Genomic DNA, 24044 nt, shown 5'->3' with positions numbered 1-24044 from the left:
AAAATTAATAAATCTTTTAAAAAATATACACATAAAATAAATATATCTATTGGTAGTTGGAGAGATGGTTCAGCAGATGGCTTAGTGAATAAGAGTGCTTGCTGAACAAACGAGAGCCTGAGTTCGGATCCCAGCATCCACATAAAAAATCTAGGTGAGGTCATCTGTGCCTGTAACCCCAGAAGTGCGGGTTGCGATCCCAGTTGATAGAGCTTGCTAAGAGAACATGTCTCAAGGAGATAGGCAGAAATACAGCAGCACACTCTTCCCTTATCCTTCACGCGTGTGCACAGGACATGCCTAGCATAGTTGGGTTACATGAGCAGAGAAAAGAACACTTAAGTGTTGAAAGAAAATACTAGAAGCAAAAGATTAACAAATGAAAAATGCTCTAATGGGCTAATCAGTAGACAGTTCATCTATGAAACTGGGGAAGTCAGTTCAAAGTTTTCTACTGAAACGCAAAGTTTAAAGCAGGATTGGGGAGAGCGGTTTTAAAACGTAAAACACATGCCTATAGTTCCAGCACTTTGGGAGGCTTCAGAGACAGGACTATTAGGACGAGTCCAGCCTTGGCTACATGAGATCCTGTCTCAACCAAAAAATGAGTGATACATTCAAAATCAGGAAGCTCAGAGATTACAAACCAGGACAAATACTAAAATTACCTTGCATATCTCAAATTACATAAGTCAAGCACAAAGGGAAAATCTTGAGAAGCCTGTAGAAAGATTCATTTCACCCATAAACAGCGATTAAAAATTACAGTGTGTGGGACTGGGAAAATGGCGCAGCAGTTAAGTGCACTTGCTGCTCTTGTAGAGGTTCCGGGGTTCAATTTTCCCTAAGCTCCCACAGCAGCTCACAACTCTCTGAGAGGTCAATTTCAGGGGATCCAACGCCCTCTTCCCGCCTCTGTGGGCATTGCGTGTATGTGGTGCACAGACATAACACACAGGCAAAACACTTAAGGTAAAAATAAATCCTAAAAAAAGTTACAGCGCAGTGACATGTTGGTTGTTGACTTGCCACATCTGTCACAATCACTCTTTACAAGCGAAAGAGAAAGACCCCACCTTTAAGCAGAGTCCTTTACAGCAGACTCTGATGAGCCAGAACAAACCACTCTTTCCTCCTTTACAAATCAGTTTTTCCTTTGAATCAATAGAGACTTCTCCGTCGAACTCTTCATTTCAGAACTGGAGATCTTGGGAGAAGACACTTGGTTTATGTGAAAGCAAAACGACCGGTTGTTTTCCAACGCGGTTGCGGCTGCGAGCCCAGGCCAAAACTACGAGTCCCAGGCTGCCCCGCGGCCGCGCTGCCCGCCGGGAGGTGCCTCCTGAGATTCCCGGAGCCTCGCTGGTCCGCGGCTAGAGAAGTTCCTGTCTTCACCATGCCGATGAAAGGCCGTTTCCCTATCCGCCGTACACTGCAGTATCTGGGTAGCGGAGACGTGGTATTCAAGGAGTCGGTGAAGGTCATGACCGTGAACTACAACACGCATGGGGAACTGGGCGAAGGTGCCAGGTCAGTGTGGGTCACAGCTCGCGGGGTCCAGTGAGAGAAGCTGAGGCGGTGGAGGCCATCCCTACTGATCCCGATAGAAACCGGAGATTCACTCCACCCGAGGGATGGGTTGCAGCTGGAAGGTTGGCAGCTTGTGCGAGGCTGTGGCGCGGGAAACGCGTTGGGAGCGGAGTGGTAAGTTTCCGCACCTGTACACAGCATGGCTTACTGCTGCTTAGGACAGTTGACGAATGAAAGGTTTCATTGACCTGTTTATCATCTCTGAGCAGTGCCTAGGACCCTTTAGAACTTACTGAACGTTTATTGAGCACCCGAAACGCCGGGTTCTGTACTGGGATTTCCAGCAGTACGGGAGAAACATGACTGTAGATAGTGGATTTGTGGGACAGATCAGTAAGAGAGAAGAGAATAATTCACGGTGGAGTGGTCCCTGTGGCAAAGGCCTTTAGGAGAGCCAGAAGCCGCCTCCTAGCCATTTTCTGTGGTCAAATTGACCCCTAAGAACTAGGGTCTGCTAGCCTGGGATCTGCTGGGGTGAGGGCTCTCAGGAAGACTGGATGTCAGTGAACCAGAGAGTTCAGTCTTTACTTACTCCCCTCTTGTCAGGAGTTTCCGCTCTTAAGATGAAGCTCTCATGGTGCAGAGGCCTCTTCCTTAACTAGTTGTGACCTTGGGATCACACACCTTCTCTCAGCTTCTGACCGCATTTTTCTTAGGTGCAACACACTACAGTATTCTGGTGGTGGTGTCGGGGTGCTGGAGAAAGTGCCTGGCAGAACGCAACAGGTGCTTGCCTTGATGCCTATTTGATCTAGATGTCTTTATTAGTTTGTTTGCACAAGGCTCTGTGCTTTGGGATGGGAAGACACAGACTTGATAGTAAGTTCTGCCTTCAAGCTTTTGGGTGGTGTGCAGTGGGATCTTCAGAGCAATGTTTCTCCCCTAGAAGCAGGATTTTCTTCTCCTTTTTAAGTTTTGTGTTGATTTAGTTACTTAAAGATCTACCCACCTCGCGTGTGCTCGCTCTAGCACTCGCACTCGCACTCGCTCTCTCTTCTCTCTCTCTCTCTCTCTCTCTCTCTCTCTCTCTCTCTCTCTCCTCCCTCCCTCCCTCCCTCCCTCCCATCGTGTGTGTGTGTGTGTGTGTGTGTGTGTGTGTGTGTGTGTGTGTGTGTGTTGTATGTCATGAGAGTTTATTCACACTAAATGTGTACAGGTGCCCACGGAACCAGAGGGTGTTGGATCCTCTGAAACTGGAGTTACAAGTGGTTGTGAGGTGCCAGATGTGGGTACTGGGAACTGAACTCGGGTCCTCTGGAAGAACAGTAAGCACTCTTAATTGCTGAGCCATTTCTCCAGCCCCAAATAAAATCTTCCTTAAGTTTTAGTTGAAATAGGATCTCACTGTGTGCGCTTGGCTGGCCTGGAACTCCTACATAAACCAGGCCAGCTTCCAGCTCACAAGAGACCTTCTTGCCTGTCTCTCTTCCTGACCACCGAGTTTAAAGATGTGTGCCACCACACTTGGATTTCTTCATAAGAATTTATATGAGTGTTTTGCCTCTATGTATGTATGTGCACCACTTGGGCCCCTGGTGTACATAAAAGTCAGAAGAGGGACTCAGATTTCCTGGAACTGGAGTTACAGGTAGCTGTTAGCCACCATGTGGGTCCAGAGACTGAACCTGGGTCCTCTACAAGAGCAACAAGTCCTTTTTTTTTTTTTTTTTTTTTTTTTTTTTTTTTTTTTTTTTTGGTTCTTTTTTTCGGAGCTGGGGACCGAACCCAGGGCCTTGTGCTTCCTAGGTAAGCGCTCTACCACTGAGCTAAATCCCCAGCCCCGCAACAAGTCCTCTTAACCACTGAGCCATCTCTATAACCCCTCACCTGTTTTTTGTTTGTTTGTTTTGTTGTTGTTTTTAAGTGGGTTCTGGGGCTCAAACTCTGGTTGTCTTGCTGTGCAATAAGAACCTTAGTGACTGAGCCATGTTGCTAGCACCCTTTTTAGACCCTGCTGGAAGAGGAATGTGGTTCTCATGACCATTGGCACTGCCCATACCCACATCTGTATCCTGTTCAGTCTGAACAGTCAGGAGAACTTGAGCTCTCTGATAATTTTTTTTAAGATTTATTCATTTTATGTATGTGATTCACTGTTGTTCTCTTCGGGCACATTAGAAGAAGCATCAGATCTCATTACAGATGGTTGTGAGCCACCATGTGATTGCTGGGAATTGAACTCAGAACCTTTGGAAGAGTAGTCAGTGCTCTTAACCGCTGAGCCATCCCTCCAGCCCCCGCTCTCTGATAATTTAAACACTGCAAATACTCATTTTCTGTGACTTTAAGCCAAAGGGGTGAGGGAATGTATGATTAATTTTCCTTCTTGGCTTTAACAAATCCTTGTGTATTTAATCATTTCATTTTTGGCCCTTTGTTTAATTGCAGATTCTGTCTCAGTTGTGATATTGTCCGAAGTGGTTTCAGGCAGGCTTTCTGTTGACTCAGTCTCATCCCTGAAATTATTTTAGATGCTTCAATCTGAACTGGCGGTGTAGGAACCTCTTGGCATAATCATTGAGGCTAAGAGCTGGTCTTTGCCCCAGATCATGTGACTAGAAATAGAAAGCCAAGCTCCTGTTCCATGGATCCGGAACCCTGTCAGTGGGTGTGGGGCAGGCTGAACAGGAAGCAAAGGGTACCTTTGAGTGAGGGCATTTGAGGAGCCTTAATTGAGGGATTGCTTACAAAAGTGTGGTAGACAGAAATGGGGAAAGGAAACCTCGAGTGAGGGAAAGCATGGGCCCCAGCCTATGCTGGGCAGTGAGGGAAGGAATGTCCATTGGAGCCTGAGGACCAAGGGGTCTGGCCATGCCAGGGCTGAGCCAGGCAAAGAAATAGCTGCCTTTTACCTGTCACTGGTACTTCCTGCCCGCCTGGATTCATGTTGAGGGTCAGTGCGCAGAGCCAGGATTGGCCTGGATCTGCTCTGTCTTGTGGGCAGCTATGTATCTTTATTGTTTTGTGGTTCTGAGATGGCATCCCGGACCTTGTGCCTGCTAGGAAGGTGCTCTGCTGTGGCATTACACTGCAGTTGTGTCACAATTTATTTAGCCAGGTCTCTCCTGCTGCGCCATGCTGATCTGAATGCTCCAGCCTGAACCTCAGCATTTTTGCCTTCTGTTTCTCTTTGCTCATTCAGGTGCTGAGATATCTAAAAGGGGAATGGAGTTAGAGCTTTAAAGCTTCTGGTCATAAATTGACTGCCAGACAGGATAAGGCAGTTAACCCACTCTCCATAGCCCAGAATCTGTTTCAATGATGATGTGAACTGTGTTGTTTTAGCAAAATTTGCACTTTTTTTTTTTTTTTTTTTGGTTCTTTTTTTCGGAGCTGGGGACCGAACCCAGGGCCTTGCGCTTCCTAGGCAAGCGCTCTACCACTGAGCTAAATCCCCAGCCCCTAGAATTTGCACTTTTTAAATGTTTAACAGATATTTTTCTTATAGTTTGGCAAATGTCAGTGCTTTTTGTTTGAGCCCTGTGTAGCCCAGGCTGGTCTTGGATGTTTGTCTTCCTGCCTCAGGCACTGGAATGCTGGGATTACAGGTGTGTTGCCCCACCCACTCAGCAGATGTTGAATTTGGTTTTTGACATTTTTGCCATGTAAATATTTTATTCAAAGTTATCTGATTTCACCCTTGTAGGGTTCAAGGCTTTCTTTCACGTCTGTATTGTAACACTCATGTACTGTTGCCATTCCTCTACACAGTACTCTCTAAGGAGCCTCTCAGTAACAAGTCCACTGCACATATGGACATGCAGCTCTGTTTGCACAGGACTCTGGGCTTGGTGCTGAGGAACTCTGTGAGGCAGCATTCATTTGTTTTCCTCAGTGAGCAGACATGGGTCCTGATATTAACAGAAGTGCAAGTGTTGGGGACACACCAGTCTTCTATGCCCGTTTTCCCTCACCTTTTTGGAGGCAGGTCCCTCCAGTCTTTGCCAGGTTCCAGACTTTCTCCATGGAAAAGGTATGCACAGAATTTCAGGGAGAAAACTCTTATAGATTTACATAGGTTCATTTCTAGAAAGCTGTCACATGGTGTGGTGGCTTGAATGAGAGTGTCCCCCATAGCTCATATGTTTGAATGCTTAATCACCAAGGAGTGGCACTGTTTGATGTGGATTAGCCGATGTGGTCCAATTGGAGTAGGTGTGGCCTTGTTGGAAGAAGTGTGTTGCTAAGGGTGCTCTTTGAGGTTTCAAAAGCTCATGCTAAGCCCAGTGCCTTTTGCTCAGCCTGAACCTTGCAGATCAGCTATAAGCCCTCTGCTACTCCAGCACTATGCCTGTCTGCCTGTCACCAACTCCCATACATGATGATAATGGAATAACTTTCTGAACTGTAAATAAGTCCCTAATTAAATGTTTCTTTTTATAAAAATTTCCTTAGTCATGGCGTCTCCTCACATCAATAGAACAGTGACTAAAACAGAAGTTGGTACCAAGGACTGGAGATATTGCCTCACCATTATGTTTGTTGAAGGAATATGGAAGACTTTAGAACTTTAGACTAGAAATGTATTCAAACACTTCAGTGATGTTTACTGAGCCAAATGAGTAGGAACATGGAAGATACTGGATAAGGAGGGTAATGAGGACTGTGGGGGCCCAGCTCATGAGAGTTCAGAGGAAAAATATTAGCAGCTGGCCTAGAGACCATTGTGATATTTTGGCAAAGAATGTGGCTGCTTTTTTGCCCTTGTCCAAAAGATCTTCCAGAGGCTAACTTGAAGTGATTTGGATTGATGGCATTGGCAAAGAAGATTTCAAGACAGCATAATATTGACCTGTTGTGTGGTTATGCAGATACAATGAAAAGGGACAAGTCAGGCAAAGAGAAATGCAATTTGCACATTGAGTAGAAAAAGTGCACCAGGAAATGTAATTATGGAGCCGAGTGCTGTACTCAAGGGGTAAACAGTTGAAAGGCCTGGTAATAAATGGAATAAAGGACTTACTACCTGACCCTTAAGTCAGGATAATCTCTGCTAATCCTGCAACAATTCCTGTGAACGGAATTAACCTTGTTAATTCTAAGCAGAAGAAACCATCAACCAGTTAAGACTTATGCAAATGCAAGTCTTGGAGAGGCCACTTTTCGGCCTAAACAAGCAGAAGAACTTTACAGCTTCACCCACCTGGTTCTAGATTTAGTCAAGGATCCAGGAATGAGTTATGGAACCTTCCAACGTAGCTAAGGAAAGCTGCTGAAGCCAGGCATTTGTGGGACAGTTCCCTCATGGAGTTTCTGAGAGCCTGTTGTATGAAGCTGTAAAGGTAGAGAGAGCCTAGATTGCACTGTAGAGCCAGAGTCATGGGATAACGATTCAGGAGAGTTGCTAACAGAGCGTGGGACCAGGGTAAGAGAGAGGAGTAAGTTGCAGTCAACAAAGCTGGAGTTGGAGATCTGGAGCCTTTTGACATCACACATGGAGACGCACATGGGTTCATTTCTAGAAAGCTATTACATGGGTTCATTTCTTGCCTTTTGCAGGAAATTCGTGTTTTTCAACATCCCTCAGATCCAGTATAAGAATCCTTGGGTGCAGATCATGCTGTTTAAGAACATGACGCCATCGCCCTTCCTGCGGTTCTACCTAGGTGAGTGAGGATGGAAGGACTGCCTGTCCCTTTCCAGCTGTAAGCGGCTGTGGCCTTAGCTTCCCTTGTCAGTTACCCAGTGGCTGCTGAGATCTAGCCCAGCTCCTTCACCTATCTTTCTTCAGCTTATCTCTCATTGTTCTCTGCCTATCATGTGGGCCAGGTAACCACATTCCTTTGTTGCTCTGTGCTACAGTGTCTTCCCTCTTTGTCTGTGAGCTACAGAATGGAAACAGAGATCCTTTGCTGGAGATGTATGTCCATAGTTCAGTGGTAAAGTACAACACACTGCAAGACCCCCGAACCAAATGTCCTTTAGGCCTGGACTTGGCCCTCAGATGGCTAGTACCCCCCAGTGCTGGCCACAGCCTTCTCCCTGCTCCAACCGTTTGTCTTGTGAGTGCCCTACTTGCTTGTTCTGATGCACTAGCATTCCTGGCTCGTGGGTAATAGGTAGAAAGTGCCATAGAGAGCACACTATATGTGCCGCTCATCTGGAATGTCACTAAGGGGCAGCTTGGGGCCAGGTGCTAGGTAGTCAAGGAACCCAGAGGCAAAAACCTCTGCTCTGTGTGTTTATGGAGTGGGGAATGGGGCGCTCTGTGTATGAGGGGGACAGAGTGCACAGAAAAGAAGCAAAATGGTCAACAAAGTCCTGTGGTGAAGAAAGGCAGTCCCAGGATTTTGTGTTCTTAGGGCCTCTCTGTATGCTTGCCTGCAAGTATTACAGCTTGGAGCCACACCTGCATATGTGATGAAGCCATTGCATGGCCTCTGACAGGTTTGTAGTGAGAACCAAGATACTTCCCTTTGGCATTCAGTCCCTTTCTTCAGGGACTGTAGGTTAGGACTTTTTGAGAAGGGATTGTGTAGTCCTCACTGGCCTCAAACTTGTGACAGTATTTCTGGCTGATCCTCTTAAATGCTGGGGTTTGCTATGGCCACTATATGCCTGACTGCTTTGCCTCTGTATATCATGTAAACAGGAATCTCATAGGAAAACTCCTTTTCCATTTCTGGAGAGGAGAGTCAGTAGGAGGAAAGGACCTGTCCCTGGTTGGGAGCTGGGTGGGTCTCTGGGCTTTGGAGCTGCCCTCAAAACTGCCAATGACATAGCAAAGCCATTTGCTTGTCCTGGTAGTTCCTTGGCCAGCCCTGTACCCTGTGGGAAAGGCAGGATTACACTACAGGACTGCATCTTGGCCCCAGGGAACAATAGTCCAATGCAAGGAAGGCTGGGAGTAGCCTGTTATAATTTCTTTTGAAAAACCCTTTTTTAACATTGTTTTTGATAATTATCTAAGGCCAGAACCCAGGGTCTTTCAGGTGCTAAGCACGTGCTTTACCACACAGCTACATCCAGTTCATCTTCCTAGAGATAGGCTTTCATTGTATTTTCAGGCTGACCCCAAACTCCTGCGTTCCTGCTTAGCTTCTTGAATGTAAGGACACCCAGCTCGAGGACCCGAGATTCTGGTGATTTGTTGCAGCTGAGTATCTTCCACCATATCAGTCTCTCAACTTCTGCAGTCACCTGCTGATGAGCTTTGGTGTGAGGTTTAAAGCGCTGAGACCTTGAAAAGGAGATTGGAGGATGCTAGGGAAAGTGGCAGGACCCACACCTTGGGAGAGGGAATCTGAGTGGAAAGAGCTGTAGATGGTGACACAGCACTGAGAGGCATGCTCAGGCCAGGGCAATGTTTTGGTTCTGTAGTGGGCATGAGCAGCCACGGAGAAAAGATAACAGAATGGGTGCATGGGGTGGGAGCGTGGACCGTGAAAAGGCCACATCTAAACATGTTCTTCCTGTGTGACAAGGTTTAACCTGACCAGAAGGCAAGCTGGGGACTTCTCTCCCTGTCACATACCATCCTGGGACCTACCTTCATGACTTCAGCCAATCCTAGTCACCTCCTACAAGTCCTACCTGCAGGTGCCATCAGGAAGTGTCAGTGAACTTTTAAGGTCATATTCAGTTTAGTACATGTACAAAGGCACTTCTCACTCCAGCAGGATCTTCCAGTGTGGACTGTCTTGTGTTCTGGGAACAGTTCTGTGTGAGACAGGGAATATCTCCCAGCCTTCCATGTGTAGGCTTGAACAAGTCTTACTTTGTATCAATTCTGGGTCATCCACTTTTTTCTGGTTTAGTAGGTTTTTGTGGCCTGTCTGTGATGCCCTTCCTTACCCCAAAGCCCCTCTCATTTTTCCTTAGAGCAGTATAATTACATCTTATGCTCCTGTGATACTTCAGATTTTTAAATTTTTGTTATGTGGGTTTGCTTGCCTGAATTTATGTGTACCGGATGCATGCAGGAGTCAGCAAAGGCAAGATTTTCTAAAAACTCAGGTTGCCATGTCCTCTACAAGAGTGGTAAGTGCTGAGCCATCTTCCCAGCATAAGATATATTTATTAAAATGTGTGTAATTTTTTGTGTACTGGCACACAAAATGTGCTGTGTACATATGTGGAGGCCAGAAGAGGGTTTTGGATGTCTTCGTCTCTCATTCTGTCCATTCCTTTAAGGTAGGGTTTCTCCATAAACAGGGGCTTGTGTTTTTAGCTAGACTGGAAGCCAGCAAACCTCGCCATCCTCACTGCCACCCCTGCTTGGACCTAGGATTAAAGGTGTGTCAGGATCCTCTTGTTTTACGGGTGCTGGGATCTTAATCTGGCCCTCATGATTGTGTGACAAGTATTCTTTTTTTTTTTTTTCGGAGCTGGGGACCGAACCCAGGGTCTTGCGCTTGCTAGGCAAGTGCTCTACCACTGAGCTAAATCCCCAACCCCGTGTGACAAGTATTCTTAACCAGAGCCCCTTGCACTCTGTCTATGATACACTTTTCGAGTTCTTTTCCTATGTACTAAAGGCAGGGTTGAAATTGAGTTTTGTTTTCTGCATTGAGGATATCCAGCTGTTAAAATGTACATGCTGTACTTTTCTTCACTGGATTGTCTTAGTACAATGGTCCAAAATCAATGACCATGGTGGGGAATAATGTATTCTCTCGGTGCTGTGGTGAAGGACTGAAGTATTTTACCTGCTTCAATCTGGTAAACCAGTAAATTTCCCAAAGAGCTAACATTCAAAGCATTGAAGTGATAGCCAGGAGTGGGGATAACTGTGAGTGTGTACCAGGGTGTGTTTGTATTATTAAAACCACCGAGTTGTTTTGGTTAAATGTCAATTGTGTGCTTTTTAAAAATTATTTTATATGTAAGAGAGTTTTACCGGTGTGTATGTATGTGCATCACATGCACACCCAGTACGGGGAAGGGGAGAGTTCAGAAGGGGGAACCGGATTCCCTGGAACTGGAGGTACAGATTTGCTGTCATATCGGTGCTGGAACTGAATCCCTGCCTATGGAAAGCAAGCGCCCTTAACTGCTGAGCAATCTCACTAGATGCATATTTTACCATACACAAAAGCTACTTATAATTTCTGAAGTTTCATTCACTCATCTTTTTATCATTGCTTTATATTGAAATTGGTGCCAACTTTACCCCCCCTTCAAGTTATTCTAGCCTTTTACTGTTTTTTGTTCGTTCGTTTGTTTGTTTTGATCCAGAGGCTAGCCTAAACTTGTGGTTCTCCTGCCTTGGTCTTCTGTGTGTTGGGATTGTATAAACTTGAAGATGTTTGCTAGGTTCTAGAAAAAGGCTGGCTGTGATTTTGTCACAGCCATCTTTTATAGTACTGAAGATGTTTTTAGTATTTTAAACATTTTGTTTTCTTGTGGTTTGATAGTAGTTAGTTTTTGTATCTACACTCAACATTTCAGGTAATTTTATTGATTGCTTAAGATATTTTACTTATAGACACATCATTGCAAACAAAGCATGACACTACATCCCCAACGTTGGCAGTTTCCTTTTGTCTCAGTTCACTGGTCTAGGCAGTGGTAGTGTTGTGCACTTCCACAAACAGTGTCTGAGCTTGAGTTAACCAGACTCTTTACGAGGGCCTTCTGTTGTCTGCTCTTAAGTTTTAGCCACTGCAATATTGTTATTTTCTTAATTAGTAATATTGATTGCTTTTTAATGTGTATCATTAGCTACTGTGTTCTTTTTAATTTTAAATGGCAAACCATCTCAAACATTTAGTCAGATATCTTCCAGAGTTGTGAATTCATAAATGTTCTGATGAAAATCCTTAATCAGATATATGTGCATTCCAAGTATTTTCTTCAAATCCCCAACCCCCCCCCCCTCTTCTACTTTTAGGCTTAGTGTTTCCAACAACAGAAATTAAGGAATTTTAAATTCAAGTTACTGACTTTTTTTTATGATCACAGTTTAAATATCATGCCTGAAAAATTTTGCTCCTTGGTAAGATCATTAAGATTTTCTCTTGTAGTGTTTTTGTTTTTGTTTTTCCATGCTGGGGCTGCACCCAGTACCTCCCCGTGCAGGGCAAGCACTGTCTCTGAGTTTTATAAAACATTTTTGCTAGAGTGTGTTTATATTATATAATGAACATGTATAAGACTTGGCACTGGGAGACAGTGAACAACTCCAGATATGATTCCACAGTACTTGCCTTATGTCTTCGGTGCATTTTAATTTTCCTAATGTTTATTTGCATGTGAGTAGCCAGTTCCAGTGTTTGATAAGAAAAAGCTTAAGATCAAGTTTTCTTGCCATCTTTGTTTAAAACAGTTGTCCATAAATAGAATAGTTTATTTGGTCTTGGTCTTGGTTCTGTCCCATTTGGTGATATGTCTGCTGTTAGGAATGTCTGTCATGGTTTCCAGCTCCTGGGGGCTTCTCACACTCTCTTCTGGACTCCTCAGGTACCTAACACTTTTGTGCACCAATGCACATATATACACAACCTAAAATTTTAAGAAAATATTGAAGTCCACTACTAAAAGCAAGTTGGAGACCCTGCTGGTCTGGACTTGTCAATCATCCTACCAACCATCCTACCTTACAAGGCTATTGGTATGTGTCAGTCACATCTTGGCAGTCCAGCCTTTTGAGGCTGAAGAAGCATGCCTGAGTCCTCAGCTCTCCTGCCCTGTGCCTCTTGTTGCAGAATCTGGGGAGCAGGTCCTTGTAGACGTGGAGACGAAGAGTAATACGGAGATCGTGGAGCACATAAAGAAAATCTTGGGCAAGAAAGAGTGAGTTGCTGGGTTGACCTGACGAACAAACCTCAGCTCCCAAAAATGTGACAGTGAAGGGGACATGCAGGAAGGGTCTGGAGGGAAGGCTCTCCAGCCCCAGATAACAGCAACACGATGTTGGGCAGTAGGATCAGCTCCGGCCTGGTCTTCAGCACATGTGAGCTGAAGTCACTGAATGTCTTGTCCACTTCCTTGCTGTGACAGTGAACAAGGATTATCCCTGCCTTCACATGCATGCAGCTAAAGGGAAACTTAGACTCTGTTCTTAGCTTTTCAAAGTCTCTCAGGACACAGGCCCCTTCAACCCGTCCCTGTGGGGTGCTCCAGTGTTCTGCTTCCTAGTGCCTTTCCCCTCACATAGAAGAGGCTACCTGTAGTCTGGAGCCCCTGGTCATGCTCTGCTGCTCTGTGTGTTCCTTGACAGGGAGACCCTCAGGGAGGAGGAGCTGGAGAAGCAGCAGCGCTTTCATCCAGGCAACTTTGGCCCCCGGAAGTACTGCCTGCGGGAGTGCATGTGCGAAGTGGAAGGTCAGGTGCCCTGCCCTGGCCTGGTGCCCTTACCCAAGGAGATGACAGGGAAGTACAAAGCTGCTTTGAAAGCCAATACTTAGGTCTAAGCAAGGTTATCTGGGATGGACTGGTGGCATCTGACTGGAGACGAATTACACTGGTACCATGAATGATGGAACTCCCTGCAATGGAAAGACCAGCTTGCTCATCTATTTAAAGGACATGGGATGAAGGCTGGGATTGCCAGCTGCTGAACAAATATCAATAAAAGACTTAGTCTTCCTATACATAGTAAGTCTGGTCTTGCTGGTATAAAGACCATCAGAGAGCTTGGGATGAGAGAGTGCAAGGCAGTTTGTCAGTGACTGTCTCAGTCCTGTAACTGGCCCTAGTTCTTTCATCTTCTTCCAGTTCCTACTCTGGGAGCTGTTGAGAGCTACTGCTACTGGTGAGCCAAATGTAGCTAGCAGAGTGGATGTTCTTACATCCAAAGCAAACATGTACACTTACTAAAGCCTGCAGTTCTTGCTTCCTGAGAGAGGGAAGGTTCTCCGGCCCCAGTTAGTAACAAGACCTTGGGCAGTAGGATCAGTTCAGGCTGTTCAGCAAATGTGAGCTGAAGTCACCAAATCTCTTGTCCATTTCCTTGCTGTGAAGTTCACATGGGTGGAGGAGTGCCAGTGGCATTGTGCTAACTGTAGCGGGGATTTTTCTGGCTTTGAGAGTACAATCACCTGGGTGATAAATTAACTCTCAATTCTTGCTTACTAGGTTGGAGGGAGGGAAGGAGACAGACACTTCTGGATGCCTTTCTAGTTATATTTCCCAGTTACCAGTGTCATTTTATCTACGTAGATTCATCCTTCAGTAAACAGCAGAACCTTACATGGTTACTTAATGTTTACCACAGACCCCTTGGTATTTGGCCATATAGGTATGAGTTTGAGGCAAGATAAAGCAGTGGTTGTTAAAAATGCCCATGGCCCTTTAGATGCAACAGAACAGTGGCTACTGCCTTCCCCTGCACATACCCAGGTCACTCCCATTCTCCTGGCCCCTAGTGCAGGGAACTCAGGGAAGCGGTGCAGCTGGAATCCTTATACCTGCAGTACAGTGCCTTACCATTGTCTACTATGGTTCTGGTTTGTGATTTTGCAGCAGACCAGGTAGGGGCTTGTAGCTCTACTATATAAGGGATTTTGAGTTTCTGTCCCTACTGACTGGTCCTGGTAAATAGACTGCTTCTCACCAGGCCCCAAGGGGACAAATTCTTGAGCTTCACTTTGGTCCTGACCCTGGATCCTGCCAAAGCTTCGCCAAGGCTACAGGGTCAACGTGTGGGCAGCTGATAAATTTCTACAGAGCCACTCTCACTGATGGCCTGGAGCAGATGCCGGTCTGAGGAAAACATTGATACTAGGAGAAGTCACCTCTTTAAATCTGTCACTTTAGAAGTGACAGGTTTTACACACATGAAACTGAAGACAGAAGGACTTGAGTTGACAGGGTCCTCTGAAGTGAGTTTTCACACTGAGGTGGCACTGGCAACTGTGAGCTCTGTAAGTACTTTGTTCAGGCCTCTGAGCCCTCAATTGTAAAGTGTGGAAGACATTAAGAGCAGTTTCATTGAACTACTGAATCAGTGAGTTTTCCACCAAAGGTCTTTCTTTCTTTCCACCTGATGAAGATGTTGATGGAGGGCAGAGAATAGTCTCTGCCCACTGCTGGCTCCCTGGAGGGTTCAGGCCACATGTTACTGTTTTGAGGAAAAAAGGATGAGCAGCACACATACTAGTCTTTAACTTACTTTAATAGTATAAACCTCATGTAGGTAGTATTAAGCCACAACAACAAAGCCACATTGAACAGCATTTAGTAAAAGGCGCTCGTAACCATGCACAGCAACTCTCTATACAGACAACAATGCAGATTCTCCTTCAGGACTGAAGACATTGATTAGATAGAAAATTCAGTTTAAAAAGAACATGCGGTTTTAAATGCCATTACATAGCTCATTTACATGGGGAGAAAAAGCTGTACAAAATGGCAGCTCTCTGCAGGTTTTTAACCTGGAATCAAAAGGTAACGGCATCCATGGCATTTTCTATAGTATGAAGGGCGGGAGTTACACAACCGGTCCCAAGAAAATTCCACACTGGACTTTCCTTTAGTAGATGTTCTCCAAAAAGGGAGTGGGGTGGGTGGGGGGCAGATAAGGTTATATCTTAACAGAGAAATCCAAACTACAGGTACAAACTAGTTGTTACTATGAAAAAAATGTGCAGCTTTTCAGTTATAAAACTAGTTGAACACTGATTTACAAGTTAATTGGGAAAACAGACTAGAAAAATATTCCAGCACTTGAGTTGTGTGTGCAGCAGCATTGGCATCCGTGAATGAATAGGGATGTTGGGATGACAACTGAGGGTACTTTCCTGAAGAAAGGCCATTCTTAATGTGCAGTCTATACCAAATGTTACCCAAACACTAAAACTTAAGATAATGTTGAGCATTTTCCTACATTCCATGTATATATATCAAAACTGAAAATTAACTAAAAGTGCGTATTGCTGAGCATTGGAAATGTCTTATGTTTTTCCCCTTCCTAGGCCACTTTTAAGCTTTCTGTTAGGTTGCTGCTAAGACAATAGCCCCCAAAGAAAATGGAAGGATTCATTTAGGGACGGCCAAGCTTCCCTGTGTTTTACTTGGAAAGCCACTTTTAGTAGTGTGATTGTCACAACAGGCAACGACACAGGCAAGATTGAACAACCACAAAGGGTGAGGCCAGGGACACAAGTGGGAAGCTGAAGCCAAAAGACCCATATCTCACCGAAGGCACTAAGGACTGCAGTCTTAACACTCCAGTAACTTACTTCAAACACAGAGCAACCTGCGGGTCAGGCAAGCTTTTGCCCCTGGCTTCATCCAAGCCAGGTGCCTGCTCACTGTGGCCACTAGCAGCCTCGGCCAAGCTGGGCCCTGTCTCCCAAGTCCACATCTCAGCCTAGAAAACCCCAATCAGAGGGGACAAATAGAATAGACCTGGTGGATGAGGAAAATGTCAACCTTAGCTTTCTTACTATTAAATACAACTTTTACAGAATGTAGTTAAGTTAGGATAATTTGCTAATTGTGGTTTTTATATGCCACAAGTTAGCTATCGCATTGTTTTCAGAGAATGTTTGGTAGGCTTTTTTTTTTTTTAAACCAGCAGAGAGCACCCAAGTCTTGCTCAGTCTTGCTGACAGAGCCCAGGGTAAACAAGGGAGGCTGCTGCAGCTCCGGAATGCCCATCTCTGAGCCACACAAAGCTCCAAGCTTTGGAGAAGACTGAGGGTCTCAGTCACCAAGTTCCTTCCAGTTAGGCTAAACTGGTTTGTGAAAAGCAGGTTTATCCTTAGTTTTGGATATTAGGCTAACATCTCTTCCAGCTTCTGGGCCCTTATAAACTTAGAGAACTGTCCTCCTATCAGGACCTTTCTGGCTCAAGGCTTCCTTATGCAGGAGTAAGTGTCACCTGGTCCAGGCAGCTCCCCGCCTCAGGAAAATGAAGTTGGTAAGAAACTCACCAGCACAATGCTCCTGTTAAGGGAACCTTGTAACACCCACATCTATTCACATTAGCAACGCTAGCATCAACTCTTGATAACATAGAAGTTTGAATATGTGGCTATAAGTCTGTATACATAATGTACACCTATGTACACACATTATATACACTGTACAAAGAAGATAATATGAACACATGTACATTCATTCAGTCATCTAGGCCTGTAACTCTGGACATGCACAGTGTGGCTGAAGGGACAGGTTGTGCACAGAAAGTACACACTGATGGGAGGCACTCAATGAGGAGGTCCAGAACCTTGTACAAAACACCTAGGTCAACCTCATCTCATTTTGGAGTTGTCTTTAGAAATTGACATAAGAGTTAAGACTTTTTGCAAAGAACCACATAATCTGGAGACTGGTAGTTAGTTAGGCAAAGGAAGAAGTGGGCATCTGTTTTGTCAGGACCTTCCCCCTGGAAAAAAACAGCTGTCAGGCGATGCTTTTCAAGGCCTGGATTTAGAGTTTCAGCAGCACCAACAGCCCCTGGAAAGCAGCAGCAGGCTTCCAGATCCCCATGACATCAGGTTCCAGACAATAGGTCCAGCTTTCAGGGATATTGACCAGCAGACATACATGAGCAGTATTACCGGTTCAAGAAACAGTTCTATGTAGTGTGGATGATACTGCTCCATTTGAGGGCCACATTGACCACCCTGGTTGATGCCGTGACTATCTCAGAACACCGTCCACATCTAATTCTGACACTGACAAACTAGAAAACCATTCCAAGGGCATAAGTGACTCACTTGAACTTCAAAAACTCAAGATGGCACAACCCCAACTGCAGCCTCAGAAAGAGGCTAGGCAGTAAAGAAGCTCTTCAACACACTCTGCAAACTGGAAGGACAGTGACACACTATAACATTTTGAGGAGTAACTAAGACGACCTGCTTAGGGAATCTGGTCTCTGTCTACATCTCCTGTCCTATTCTATCCCAAATTTTAACATGGAACTATCAACCTTTGAGATATTTATGGAAAAGAGCCCAGTTAGCCAGGTTGGTGTGTATCTCCCCACCCCAGCCTACCCCATAAAGTAGCCAGGTTAGCGTTTGTCTGTCCACCTCCCTGAGAGGAGTGTCTAGACAGGTCAGCCCTGCTTTACCAGATGTGGAGTATCACAGATTCATAAATCCAGGGTAGAACGCCCTGAAAGCTGAAGCCCAGACAGAGCTGGGCTATTTCTAAGAAATGGGCTGACCTTCATAGGTTCACTGACAAGCGATGGGATGGAGCATCACTCAAAGTTTGAAATGATTTCAGTTGATGAGAACACTGTATGGATACAATTGTTAAAGGTAAGGCCACAAAGATCTGTACATCCAGTGGAGGAGTTTGGCCCAAAGTGGCCCTGTCAATTGGCCATTACTAATGATGGAACTTACAAAGGACCAGATTAGATTTACCAACTCTTTTCTACATCTTAAAAAAAAATTTTTTTGGCCCCTTCAATGCCATCTTAGAGGTTGGTACTTCTTATCCAAACGTGGTCTAAATATCTAATGGGAGCCAGGACGTACAGGCCCTGAATGGCCTAGAAATGACTGGTGCTCACACTAAAAAATCCTAAGGGAAGCAAAGCTAGCAGCTATAAGATGTATGGATGTACTACAGGAAACCTCTACAGAGATTAAAGTAGACTCACTTTAACTACACAGGTGTCCAGATCTCAATCTTGAATATATACCTAAAAAAAAATTTAAGCTGGCAAAATTATGTCCTTTCCATCATTTCATACTGGCCATCCCTGCTATTCTCCAACACTGGCTTCCAAATCTAGCTGGGAATTTAGAAGCTAGAGCTACTTCTGCACTGAAATCCCACTTTCAGTGAATAAAGTGTCATTAACTCCTCAAAAGGAAACAGCCTATCTAGCCTTGAGCCCCATGGCTCTATTTGTCCATAAACAGGTACAAACTTAACCTTACAGGAGGTATTTTTAATTTTTGCTAATCTAAATGCAAATACCAAGTATCTTTCCCAACCTCCCACTTTTTTTCCAGTCTCATGCTCACGGGAATGCAAAGAGCTTTAAGTCAGATCTACTTCCCTGGAACTGGATTATGTACTCTTTCTTGTTGGGAACTATGGTCATTATGACATGAGGGAATTTGGGGATTTCTTTTTGATTTTGGTACTGGGGATGGAACCCAGGACCTAGTGCATGCTAGGCAAGCACACTACCACTTAAGTCACCACTACCCAACTCCCCAGACCCCTGAAAACTCACAAGGAGTTTCCTCATTAAGTTTCTCAGATTGGCCTTCAATGTATAATTGTGCCTCAGCCTCCCAAGTGCTGGGGTTACAGGCCTGCACGATGTGCCCCGACTGAGGATTGTTTTTGGATTCTCTTTTGAAAGAGAAGGTGGTCTTCTGATATTTCAAATGCCCCAGAGAGCTTTGTTGGACCTAGCACATTCCTGGGAAAATTGAAAAGCATGGTGGCCCAGTACACTGGAATCACTAATACTTAAAAGATCAGAAAGTATTTATCTTGATGCCTTTGTTCAGCAATCTAAGGCTAGTAACTCCCTCACCAGGCAATGAGGATACACAGCTCCCACCCAGCTACAGGTTCTGAATGATCACGGATACTGGCCCCTCTCCAAGCGTACCAGGAATAGGAACCCTTGCTGCAGAAGCCACAATCAACCTGGACAACAGGTCATGTCTAAGGGTGCGGATCACCCATCTTGCACTTTTTGGTCAAAGGCTCCAGTTCCTATGAGTTGGTAAAAGGATCTAGGTATACTTTCAATCACTGGAAGAATTACATGACTCTCATCACAGGCACTCTGATAAGCTGCAATCTAATTCTGACTATTAGTGGAACCCAGGTTCTGGAAGAGTCTGCAAACATGCATCAAGGATCCGGACCATGTGTGTAAGGACCCTGACAGGCATCTCTGGCTAGCATAGCAGCCCTTATTGGGTCACTGCAAGTTATGTCCCCTGCACACAATGCCAGGAACCCACACAGGAATTTAGCGCAGCACTACCATTGCACACAGCTAGAAGTGCTGCCGCTTATAAAATGTGAACGATTGTCTCCTGATGATCACAGAAATCATTAGCATTTTGACAAAAGAGACACAGTTTTCCATTTGCCCTGTCCACAGGTAAGATGTTAAGATTTGATAAGTGCTTAGAAAGTGCTAACATTACCCTGGTAATTAGTAGCTATTAATTCCAAGGACTTTTTTTTTAAATGTATTTACACATACTGTTCTTAGGTTCTTTTAATACTAGTCTCTGACATTATAAAACTTCAGTATTGTTTTTTGCCCTTTGAGAATTTCTAAATACAAATTGAATTAAAAGATTGTTCCAAAATCTGCTTCACCAAAAGGTGTGAAAACGTTTCTTAGGGCAGGAAAGAGTTCTACTCATCTTCAGTTGCTATTGTCTGAGATGAACAGGAAGAAGTGGCTAACACACTGGAGACACCTGTGCACACCAAGACACTGCTACACTTCCCTTCCCTCGCACCTGCACAGTCCTAGGAGGCATCCCACTGTTGGCAGCTGTTGGCTGTGCACTATAGACTGGCTCCGGTGATCTGGCCATTATATTCTGCTGTCTCCATCTTGAGGATGTAGGGAATTATGCTGTCTATTGAAACATTGCCAATGAGACCAGTAAAAAAAAGTTCTTCTGTTATATTGGAGCTCATAAGCCTGAGTGCTGGCAGGCGGACAAGAATCCTGGCCAATCTGGAAGAGAGAGCAGGCATTAGAGAAATGAGGTGTCTGGCTGCCTGTGGAACCACACAGAACTAAACCAAATATACCTACAATATCAATCTGATTTTTGTTGTTGTTAAAAAAAAAAAACAAAAAAAACCCAAAAGTTTAGCATGAAGGAAAAAAAGTATATTGGTGAGATGGCTCAGTAGATAAAGGCCACTGGCTACAGTGCCTGACAACCTGGGCTTGATCTCCAGAATCCATATGGTGGAAGAAGAGAACTCCTACACTTGTATTATAATTGCACATATGCATGTCCGCATACATAAAACATAAATGTAAAAATCATTTCTAGCAGTATGAAGTTCTTAATACTGTTTAAAGCTACTCTTCTCACCTGCACACACAAAATTTGGAAATTTACCAACAAGCAATGGGTTAAAGTACAGAGTAGTTCTATAATGAACTGCTACAAACTCACTCAATAAAGGAAGGATACTGTAGGGATGCATATCTGCAACCGTATCACTCGGGAAGCTGAGGCAGGAGGGTAAAGTAGAAGAGCGGCCGGCTTGTGCTACACAGTGAGAATAACATCTATAGCCATTGGCAAGTACAGTGATCCAGATTGTGCAATGACTATTTAAAAGGAGCACAGCTTTTGTATTGCATGTGCATGTTTGTGTGAAGCATTTTGGAAGAATGTTAGCCACATGCCCATGGTTTGCTCCTCTTGGCATGATAGCCATGAGAGAGTAGGCAAAGTATGTCAGTAGCCAAGTAAAAAAGGTTAAAAATATCCTTCAGTGATGCTTTTTGATGGAATAATTTTCTTTCCCTCCTTGGCTTCCTAGAATGTTCTAAGTTTTCTGCAATGCCTACCTTGTTTATGAAAATTTTTTTAGATTTATGTGTGTAAATGTCTCACATGCATATATGATATGCTCCATATGAATGCCAGGTGGCGACAGAGATCAGAAGAGTGTGCTGGATCTCTTGGAACTGAGTTACAAACAGCTTTATGCTACCACGTGGGTTCTGGGAAAGAACCTTGGTCCTCTGAAAGAACAATAAGTGCTCTACTTGTACCATCTCTCTAACCAATGTTTCTCTACCTGTGGGTTACAATCTTTTCACAGGGCTCACCTAAGACCATTGCAAAACAGATATTTACATTATGATTCATAACAGTAGCAAAATTACAGTTATAAAGTAACAAAAATAATTTCATGGTGGGGATCACAACATAAGGATGCTGGCTGCCAAGCCTGATTTCGACCTGAATTTGGTTCCTAGACCTCTAAGTTGTGTGCACCAACACAGATATGCAAAAAGAAAGTAGGTGCAGTGTACGGTAGTACATGTCTTTAACCCCAACACTTGAAGGCAGGTAGGTGGATTTCTGTGAATGTTAGACCAGCCTAGTTTACAGAGTAAATTTGAGGTTAGCCAGAGCTGCATAGTGAGACCCTAATCACCAACTTTTTCTTTTTCTTTTTCTTTTTTTTTTCTTTTTTCTTTTTTTTTCGGAGCTGGGGACAGAACCCAGGGCCTTAGCAAGCGCTCTACCACTGAGCTAAATTAAATCCCCAACCCCAACTTTTTCTTTTTTGAACTGAGGCGTGAAACAGATCAAGTGGCTCAGGAAGTCAGCAAGGCAAATCAGGCTAGACTTTGTGGAACACTGGCCAACTAAGCTGGCCCACAGAGGCTGAATGGGGAGGTAAGTAAGCTAGGGTACTTCAGGAGAATCAATATGAAGAACGACAGAAAAGCCTGAAGCGTGAGCTACAGGGGCTGTGAGATGGCTCAGTAGGTAAAGAAGTGTTCCAAAGAGCCTGACCATGTGTTCAAGCCCCAAGACAGAGGGAGAAAACTCCCAAGGGTTGTCCTCTGACCTCCAATGAAGCACCTTGCTGCATGTGCCCACATATATCACACACACTCACACACACACACCACACACACACACACCCCTTTAGAAAGTATGTAAGAAGACAAATCCAACAGAATATGCTATCTACTAAAGCCTGAAGAAATGCTAGAGTGAGCTTTGATTCTTGCAGGAAAGTTTTCCTCATTTAGGCCCTGAATCCCAGAAGTCCCTCACCTCTGTCCTCTCTTCGCTCCGTCCCTGTCTGGGCTAGGACTGACTCAGGCTTAAAGATGAGACATTTACTTTCTAATGCTGCACAGTTACGGTTCTAGAGTGAGGGGCTCTGCCTGCAGACTTCAAGGCCATCTACTGACCACAGAATCTACGGGAGCACTGTGGACCCCATGAGGGAACCTTCTAGCACACCAGGCCAGATTGGGTTTGTGGGTATGATACATAGGTAAACAGCCCCATTCTCATTGTACCAGAGACTGAAGTCACTCTCCACATGTGACTCAATGATCCCAGTGGAAGTTGATTTTGGGGACCTGCATTTGGGCTAAGGAGATGTGCACAAAACTGTCCTGACTTTACACAGAGAAACCCATCAGAGCCACTGGCACAATAGCATTTCCTTTAAGAAGTACAGGGCAGGGGGTTGGGGATTTAGCTCAGTGGTAGAGCACTTGCCTAGGAGGCGCAAGGCCCTGGGTTCGGTCCCCAGCTCTGGGGGTGGGGTGGGGTGGGGGGTGGGTACAAGTACAGGGCAGGAAAAAGTAGACCTAGCAAAGGGGCCTAAGACAGAATTCTACTCAGAGGATACAAGTGTGGGGAAAGCAGGTTAAATGTAAATGTCTTTCTGAATTGTTACTTTTGTTTACTTTGGGAGGAAAGGGAGAGTTAGGAAATTTGGCCTGGAAAAGCTTGCCATACATTCTATTCTTTGGCAGATCAACTATACTGTCTAAATCTGTATTATGCTAATATACACCCTATTGTTAAAATATTACCAATCAATTCTCACCTATATAAAAGAACTTTCCCCCATCAGTTTTACCTAAGGGCAAAATTACCTTATGTAACTCACTTCTTATTTGGGCCAGATTTCATTTTTGTTAAGTACTTTAATGCTGCCTTTCCCTGTGAGTGCTGAGCACCTCTGTGATGTGTGAGAACTGAGCCTCAGGATTTAGTTCTAGAAGAGCATTCCTTTTCTGACTTTCACCAGCAGACAAAAGCTTCCAGCTTAGACTTATTTTTGCACGCTTTCTTACCTATACACATGGAGATGTCGGTGATCTAACAGAAGCTCTGCCAGCTTACTAGAATCTGACCCAGCCACCTGCCCCGCCCCGCCCCGCCCCGCCCCACCCCTACTTTTGTATGGAGCATGGCCTTGTGCCTCACCTGTATGTGTCTTCTGAGTAGGTTTTCTGCACATAGTCTTGTAATTCCATCTGTGCCTTCTCCTGAAATTTCTCAATCTGGCTTGTGCCTGTCAAACCTGGATGATCTGAGAACAGAAAAGTAAACCCCAAATTTCTCTCTGAATTTGGAAATGTCATAGATATCTTAATCTTTCTTTTTTGTTTGTTGATTGATACTTATCAAATATAAGCAACTGAACTTGAAGGCTGGCTCAATGAATTAGGAAGTTGTCACACTGGCTTTGCCTCTGTATTGTTTCCAAGGCTGTTAAGAGTCCTAGGAGCTGTTACAAGTTGTATAGCTCCTAGGTAGAGCCTAACAGTCTTACCTAAACAACACCCCTGAATTGGCTCTAGACTTCTTGCTTTATACTACTCTAGGATAGACAGATAGACATATGAGAAATTTTCTCTTTTCAAATGTTTAATTACTCCTTTTCAATAGATACATTTGTTACAAGGTAAGGAGTCTGAGGAAAAAGAAAAGGATTATGCTACATTCAACCCTGGCTGTTGAGGTCAATGATAAGCCCAAATGACTTCTCCAGAGGATTTGAGAACAGCTATAGAGAGGAAGAACGTGAAGCCGGTCCAGGTGCCT

General features: G+C 44.5%; 2 protein-coding genes across 8 annotated transcripts in view; one reads left to right on the top strand and one right to left on the bottom strand.

The window, feature by feature from the left end:
• Positions 1-1358: 1358 nt before the first annotated feature.
• Mrps25 (mitochondrial ribosomal protein S25) lies at positions 1359-13122 on the top strand. The gene is made up of 4 exons (NM_001025408.1): positions 1359-1530; positions 7090-7196; positions 12237-12324; positions 12752-13122. Exons 1-4 carry the CDS (start codon positions 1397-1399, stop codon positions 12936-12938), a joined length of 516 nt encoding a protein of 171 aa, NP_001020579.1. The 5' UTR covers positions 1359-1396; the 3' UTR covers positions 12939-13122.
• Positions 13123-14628: 1506 nt separating this feature from the next.
• Nr2c2 (nuclear receptor subfamily 2, group C, member 2) overlaps positions 14629-24044 on the bottom strand; it is a 56593-nt gene continuing 47177 nt past the window's right edge. For 6 of the 7 annotated variants that reach the window (XM_039108274.2, XM_039108276.2, XM_039108269.2 and 3 more), the window contains 2 exons: positions 23424-23529; positions 14630-20167 (listed from right to left, as the gene is read on the bottom strand). In XM_039108274.2, the coding sequence (XP_038964202.1) occupies positions 19993-20167; positions 23424-23529 (281 nt within the window). In that variant the 3' untranslated portion in view covers positions 14630-19992. Of the gene's footprint in view, positions 20168-23423; positions 23530-24044 lie in introns of all 7 variants that reach the window. The other variant, NM_017323.2, reaches the window with a different exon arrangement.

This window comes from Rattus norvegicus, chromosome 4 (genome assembly GCF_036323735.1).
Source record: "Rattus norvegicus strain BN/NHsdMcwi chromosome 4, GRCr8, whole genome shotgun sequence".
NCBI classification, from domain to species: Eukaryota; Metazoa; Chordata; class Mammalia; order Rodentia; family Muridae; genus Rattus; species Rattus norvegicus.
Note: the sequence above shows the minus strand (reverse complement) of the source record. Positions and strands in the feature narration are given on the sequence as shown.

Coding starts and splice junctions, on each gene's coding strand:
- Mrps25 (NM_001025408.1), top strand. CDS start 1,397: ATGCCGATGAAAGGCCGTTTCCCTATCCGCCGTACACTGCAGTATCTG. Junction 7,197..12,236: donor CTTCCTGCGGTTCTACCTAG/GTGAGTGAGGAT, acceptor CTCTTGTTGCAG/AATCTGGGGAGCAGGTCCTT. Junction 12,325..12,751: donor AAAATCTTGGGCAAGAAAGA/GTGAGTTGCTGG, acceptor GTTCCTTGACAG/GGAGACCCTCAGGGAGGAGG.